The sequence below is a fragment of the Pongo abelii genome, chromosome 13 (assembly GCF_028885655.2).
Source record: "Pongo abelii isolate AG06213 chromosome 13, NHGRI_mPonAbe1-v2.0_pri, whole genome shotgun sequence".
NCBI classification, from domain to species: Eukaryota; Metazoa; Chordata; class Mammalia; order Primates; family Hominidae; genus Pongo; species Pongo abelii.
The window spans coordinates 43,023,995-43,031,826 of record NC_071998.2 but is presented as its reverse complement, the minus strand read 5'-3'; the positions used below and the strand labels follow the sequence as shown (position 1 = coordinate 43,031,826).

Genomic DNA, 7,832 nt, shown 5'->3' with positions numbered 1-7,832 from the left:
GAAAGAAAGGCACCTTCTTCTTCACAGGGTGGCAGGAAAGAGAAGTGCTGAGCAAAGGGGGAAAAGCCCCTTATAAAACCATCAAATCTCATGAGAACTCACTCACTATCATGAGAACAGCATGGGGAAAACTACCCCCATGATTCAGTCACCTCCCACTGGGTCCCTCCCAGGACACGTAGGGATTATGGGAACTATAGTTCAATAAGAGATTTGGGTAGAGACACAACAAAACCATATCAACCATGCAGCACTTCAAAATAATACAATTCCTTTAAAAATGAAATATTCTTTATTATACTCATTTTTTATTCAAAGTTTTTGGCTATAAGTCTGCTACACCGAGACCAATTTATTTCTTTCCCAAATGGTGCCCAACAGACTACCAATAATTAAAACTAATTTACTAGAAAATACTAAGCAGCAATAAAACTGAAGGTGTCACTGGGATATGCCAGCATCCCTTAAATTTGTTGTTTAAATTAGTGTTTCTAAAAACTATGGCATTAATATACAAGGTGTATTGTATGTTAATGTTCAACAAGTTTTACATAATGAAGTCTGTTATTAAAGTGCCTTAATTTTCCCTATTAAATATCCAATCTGTAGGCATTCTTTTTAGCTAAATACAGTGAGCCAGCTGCTTTGATTTTTCCATGCAATGTCCTGTTACAGTATTACTGTGCTAAACACATACCATGGGTACATTGTAAGCAGAAGGGAATGGGGTGTAGACTTCCTCTGAAGCTAGATCCACTTATATCCTCTGGATAATTCAGGCCAAGAACCTGCTCAGCCATCTCAGTCCACTAAACAGTCCTTGCATCATTTCTTTCTGCAGTTATGAAGTTACAAAATGACTAGAATGGACTTCAACAGTCCTCTAAGAGGAGAGTCTGTCAAGATCAGATAGCAGCTGCTCAACATAAAAGATATCTTCCCTGATGATAAATTCTGATGTGTCCTTTTCATTACATTTCAACATTTCAAAATAACTAACAGCAAATGTATAAAAGACAAAACTACCAACAATACGCAGCAGAAACAAGCAGTCTAACACTTAAAGACAAAAATATGTAAATAACTGGACTCGGTGAGGAAGGATTTGGAGAAAAAATCCTGTATTTCTTTGGAAAGAACTGTATAAAACAATGTCTATTTATTATTTGTAAGTAGTTTTGTATATAGCTATCTATAGATACGTGTATCTTATGAAGAAATATCTGAAGAGATTTAAAATGTCTTAATTATATATATGCATATCACTTAGGTATCATACACATTCAAAAATAAATTATTCTCTAAATGGGTAACATGTGTCCACAAACCTTTTTATATATATATATATATATATATATATATATGTGTATATATATATATATATAATTTTTTTTTTTTTTTTGAGACAGGGTCTCACTCTGTCACCTGGGGTGGAGTGCAGCGGCATGATCTTAGCTCACTGTAGCCTCAAACTCCTGGGATCAAGCAATTATCCCACCTAAGTCTCCCTAGTAGCTAGGACTACAAGTGCACTCCACCATGCACAGTTCATTTTTTTTTTTTTTTTTGTAAAGACAGGGTCTCACTATATTGCCCAGGCTGGCCTCAAACCCCTGGTCCCAAGTGACCCCCCCCCCCACCACTTTGGCTTCCCAAAGTATTAGGATTACAGGCGTGAGCCACCATGGCCAGCCTCTAAAAACCTTTTAAATAGTAATACTGGCCTAGTTGAGAAAGTCAGTGTTGAAACATTAATAACAAAGCAATTGAAAAGTTTCCACTAGATTTCTCAGAATAATTTTATCTTAGAAAATATTGGGCCAGGCACGGTGGCTCACGCCTGTAATCCCAGCACTTTGGGAGGCCAAGGCGGCCAGATCACCTGAAGTTGGGAGTTCGAGACCAGACTGACCAACATGGAGAAACCCCATCTCTACTAAAAATACAAAATTAGCTGGGCATGGTGGCACATGCCTGTAATCCCAGCTACTTGGGAGGCGGAGGCAGGAGAATTGCTTGAACCTGGGAGGCAGAGGTTGCAGTGAGCCTAGATCGTGCAATTGCACTCCAGCCTGGGCAACAAGAGCGAAACTCTGTCTCAAAAAATATATATATTAATCACAAAATCTATCTTCTCAAAGATGTGAATCACTCTTCTATAATTCTAACAACTGTACTTTGTAAAAAAAGAATGTAAAATCAAATTAAAATCATCATCTCAAAAATAAAATTTCTTAATCTAGTACGTAAGGAGTTTGGCAAAGGGAGGGCAGAATAATGTTCAAATATGCCAATGACACTGATCATCTGCAGATAAACACGATGAAATGAAAGTTTAAGGGCACTTTAAATAGAAAAAGCAAATTTCACAGATATGTATGTGAAGCACAAATCAGGTGATCATAGTAGACAGCAAGTAAAAGCCAGAACTCCAGAACGCAGGCTATTGGGAGGCCTTTAAGAAGTACAGCACGTATGAGTGAATGCTTCCTCAGCATTCAACACCATTCCCACATGTGCTGTAAGACATTCCGGGTGCTCTGCAGCCATGTGTGGCGAGGGGCTACTGTACTGGACAGAGCAAGACTGAGGGGAAACAACACAGTTTACAGGCTCATGAGGACGAGGTAATTTTCTAAGATCCATTCCAGGCCCAAGGAATCACAAAATCGATTAGGGTATTAAAACATCACTGGAGTCTTCCTTAACTCATTTTAACTAAATGTATTTGAATTTAAGATTTCTAAATATGAGAGTATAAATACAAAAAAAAAAAAAAAAAAAACAGAAATAGAGGGAGGGAAATGAATGAAGCATTAGATAATTCCAGATTTTCCAGTTGGCCACAAAGACCTTTTAAAAAATTATTTTTAATGTCCAAGCTGGAGGAAAACCCTCCTATTTATGAAGATCAACAGACTAGACTCACTTTAAAAAGGAGTGGATCACGAGTTCAGGAGATCGAGACCATCCTGGCTAACACGGTGAAACCCCGTCTCTACTCAAAATACAAAAAATTAGCCAGGCGTGGTGGCGGGCACCTGTAGTCCCAGCTACTTGAGAGGCTAAGGCAGGAGAATGGCGTGAACCTGGGAGGAGGAGCTTGCAGTGAGCCGAGATTACGCCACTGCACTCCAGCCTGGGCAACAGAGCGAGACTCTGTCTCAATAAAATACAATTAAAATAAAATAAAATAAAAGGAGTGGAAAGTATTAACACCGGGGATTGTTAGTATCTATCACAACTACCTCTAATAGTAGCTTTGAAAGAGAAAACATTCACTTTTATTTGAAATGGTGGTGGGGAGCATTTTTTCTTTACACACTCCCTGCTGATTTGAAGCCCTAATAAAAGAATCATAGAGTGACCTCAAAGTTCAACTAGTCTAAGCTTGTAGGACAGGCAGAAATGGCAGTCACATTAGCCCTGCTTAAACTCACCCCTTTGCAGAAGAACTGGTTATTGATTTTAGACTGTTGGGTTTTCCGATAATGAAAAATCTTCCTTGGCACTGATTAATGTGGAATTCAGCTTCCTACAGCCTTTATGCACTTGTCCCATTTCTGCCCTCTGAGGATAAAGACAGGATCAATGGACTTAATTTTCCTATATAACTTGGAAACTTCTTGTATCAGGGAGCATAGAAAACATTAACATATATGTTCAGATAAGAGCTGATACAGTTCACCTTTCATTCATTGTCAGGGGGAAATCATGCCTTCCTTGTCACCATTCCTACAAAGCACAAAGTTACTTAAATTTATACAGCACCAATCGGAACCCTGACTCTCCATTAAGAAAAAAAAAGGCAATTATGCCAGGAACTACATGAATTGCACTGTCAGACACAATGGCAACCCAACCCCATCATAAATGCCCCTCAAAAAACTAGATAAAACTGTCACTTCAGTATTCATTCTTCACAGAACACCCTAATGACTCCAAAATGCAATATTAGCTGATGCCCAAGAAGTTGGTGCCACTACAATATCTTGAACATAGCAGGAAACATAAATATTTGTAGCATTTTGATATTACAGTACTAAAAGATCCACTGGATATACTGTCCATAGTATCAGGTAACTGCATAAAGAACAGGAAACAAAAATAAAACAAAATATAAATAACAAAAAAGATTTTTAAATGGAGATGAATTTCTTTTATATTTGTTTAGTAATGCAGAGTTAAAATAAAAATGGTCACTCTAAGCTTAAAATTGTTTCATTTTATACCCAAAAAAGAATTTTTTACTGACTTGCAGCTCTGACTTGCAGCTTCTCACAGTAACAATGTAAGAATATATGCTCAGTATACCCATAGTCACAATGTGGGTGTATGCTTTCAAAAATAATGTTACCAAAGCTCTTCTAAGAACTTTATAAACTTTTTTCCAAAGCTATACACAAATAATTTTTTATGTATTTCCCACTACTAATTATAATGACAGTTAATTTTATTTTCTATTTTGTCTGTACCTAAAGTTGTATTATTAATAACACATTGATATCTACCGCCATAGTATCTGAAGGGGTGGTAATCTGACTTGAGTTCTAGTAATCATCTTTCATTGGATATACATCCTCAGTGTTGGTCAATAATCAGTACCTTGAAGAAAACAAGCCACACACTGCTTGATACAGGTCCATGTGGCAGGAAACGGCAGGAGCAGGTTCATATAACCTGGGTAGCCTACTGTCAACATCGAACCCATGAATACACAGAAAGGTATTTGAATTTCTACACTTCTTTCATTTTACAACACAGACCACAGTATCAGCCAATACTTTTGTGTTGATACTGTAATCCAGACATAAAAAACCATAATTATTATAATAATTCATACTTTTGTATAGCCTTTTACAGTTTACAAAAAGCTATCATATGTTTTATCTAATTGAGCCCTCACAAGTACCAAATACTACACCGCTATCCATACTGGGGGGGCAACTGAACCCCTGAAAAGCTGAGCTACTTACTCCGTGTCATGGAACTATTAACCCACAGAGATGAACTCGTGACTCCCAATATGTGGCTCCTTCTGTTAAACTGCAGAGGCTTCTGTGACAAGTTATTCTTCAAAATGGAAACAGAAATAAGGCCCAGATTCATCAACTCATAAATTGTCTTTTCTCACTCTGGATGCCACAACACATACATGTGGGGAGTTGGGGGCAATGATGATGATTGAAAAATAAAACGCTCCAAGTGGGAATGGTTTGCATTCAACATTTTAAAGTCATTTGTTGAAAATAAATACCTAATACATACACTCACAGTTATAAAACTGAAAAAGACCTTGAAAGTCATCTGTTCTTTAATCTAGATTTCACAGAAGAAAATATGGTGACACACAGGGCACAGTGGACTCCCTAAAGGTCCCCTCACTAATCGCTAATGGGTAGCAGAACCAGGACCACAAGGAGTGTCAAGCTCTCTTCTGCTCTATGCCCTGATTATGTTTCCCAACTAAAGGACTAAGCAAGGTCCAGATTATCTATAAGGAGACATCACAGTGCTAGAGAGATTAGAAAACTAGGTCTTACCAACATCTTAAGTGTAAAAATTATTGATATTTTACACATCATTTAAAGCAGCAGGAAATTTACTTCCTAGAAGAAAAATAATCCATGTATGTATTTTAGGCTCTCATTGCTAAGGTTAAGAAAAATTCCTAAAATATGACACTTCCTTCCCTTTAGATACACAGGGGTTTTTGAATTTTGTTATTATAATAGACTTAAGTACATTCAAAATCAGTCTCTCCAAAATGTCACCACCTTTAATCAAATGAAGAGTAAAAAACCACTAACTGAATACTGCATCATCCTTTATAGAGACAGGTCTCTTCAACCCATGAAGTACATTATATCCCATCTGTGTTCATGTTCTCAGACTGTCCTTTTCAGAAGTCTTCTGAAGGTCACTATTAAGCTATTTTAAATGAAATGATATTTATTTATCTTCTGAAATTTAAATACTAGGCAACAAAATATCTCTGAAGTTTAGCTACCCAACAAATCCAAAATTGGCTCAACTTGTAAGCTATTTGCTAAACAATATTAATTTCCACATTAAAAAAATAAATAATCTAATTAGACTATTGCATCTGCAAGTCTTTCAAAAGACTTCTTCACCCCCTAATTCAAATAATATGAAATTCTTTTGGGGGAGGCAAAATATAAGAATTTTCTAGATAATATAGAATGCCATTCCATAGGAAAAAAAATTATGTAGACCAACAGTAAATCTCTCAGATGATAGAAAATATTGACAAAAAAACTGGTTTTTTGTCTCTTATTCACAAGATCATTTTTCCACTTTAATATAAGGTTGAATCTATAGCAGATGCCGATAGTAATTGAGGGAAAATTCCATCCTTCAACTTCTGATCAATCTGAGGAAGGTTTTCTCCAGAGGTGAAGAGCTGCCTGAATTCTGAAGTGTAGTCTGGACTCCAAGGAGTAATCTTTGTAGTTGTTCCTGAAGACAATAACAATAAAATTGTACAGTCAAAATGTCCTTATATACCAGGTACCACCACTCTCCCATTCCTCTCTCTGATCTACTTACTTACTTTCAAACTCTAATATACATAACAGTAGATCTTAGTAAAATGCAGATTCTGGTTCTGTTGGGGGGTTTTGGGGGGAACTGCAATAATCTGCATTTCTAGAAGCTTCCTGGTGGTCATCTAAAGGTCATACTTTGAGTAGCAAGGTTCTGCTTAATTACCAAATCATTCACAAGCATAGCAAGAAGTTGTGAGAAGGGCTGTACAAATTTTGTGAACTAGTCCTAAATAATTAGACTTCCTTTCTTAAACCAGAAAATTTTAAGGTAGGTGCATATAAACATGGTTAGCATGATCACATGATCGATCACTCAAGAAACTCAAATGAAACAACTGCAACAAAGGCAGCAGAATTGCTTAATGACGTCAAAATTACTTATTCCAATTCTCACATGTAAATATCAATGGTTTGGCCAATAATTACATAATAATTAGGCCAATGTCTTTAAAGGGGTCCATAGAAATCCAAAGATTATTTAAAACCTGCCTAAGAGCATTTATGTTGACCTCCCTTTACCAGAATTGTTAAGAATCAGAAAAATGGAATACTTTTACATACTGCCTTGGCCCATGGGTGAGCTATAACTGCTTTCTTTACAGTGGCACTTATTTCTATAGCCCTTCATTTTGAACAGGTATAAGGGCTACTCACTGGTAATCTTGATGAGGGTTAGTAAAATGTATTATTCATAAACTAAAATCAATATCTTACTGGAGTTTACCAATGGATGGAATTGAGTATTTTCCTAAATGCCACCAATGTGGGCAACTTTGCAAAGCTCCTAATACGTAAAGGGAAAGTGCAGATAATAGTCTTGGAATTACTGAGAAGCATCTTTATGTTTGAATTGTCAGTATTGTCTTGAGTTAGTGGAGGCTTTTCACTGCTTTTTAGCAGTGAGTTACTAGTCTTTTATTTTTATCATTATAAAGTTGCCTTATTATACACTGTATATTCAAATAATGAATATTTGGGACAGCAGTATTTATAATCCATAATTTTCCAATAGCTGGATTTGAAAATATCTATATCTAACACATGAAATATTGGTCATACTCCCAACAAATTAACTTTAAAAGCAACTTGCTCTCATATCACCTATATATAAATATTTTAAGGAAGCCCTCCTTGGCTCTACCATGCCCGTAAAGCTTTTGCCCCATTACGATGTTCTATTCACAGCAAACATCCTAAAAGAGTTGCCTAAAGTAGCTGACTCCATTTTGTTTGTCACCTCATTTGTCAAGGTCACCAACGATA

The 7,832-nt window shown here is 36.5% G+C and overlaps 1 protein-coding gene across 4 annotated transcripts in view; it reads right to left on the bottom strand.

The window, feature by feature from the left end:
* Positions 1-273: 273 nt before the first annotated feature.
* TTC39B (tetratricopeptide repeat domain 39B) overlaps positions 274-7,832 on the bottom strand; it is a 137,215-nt gene continuing 129,656 nt past the window's right edge. For all 4 annotated transcript variants that reach the window (XM_024252637.3, XM_054519844.2, XM_024252640.3 and 1 more), the window contains one exon: positions 274-6,480. In XM_024252637.3, the coding sequence (XP_024108405.3) occupies positions 6,390-6,480 (91 nt within the window). In that variant the 3' untranslated portion in view covers positions 274-6,389. The remainder of the gene's footprint in view (positions 6,481-7,832) is intronic.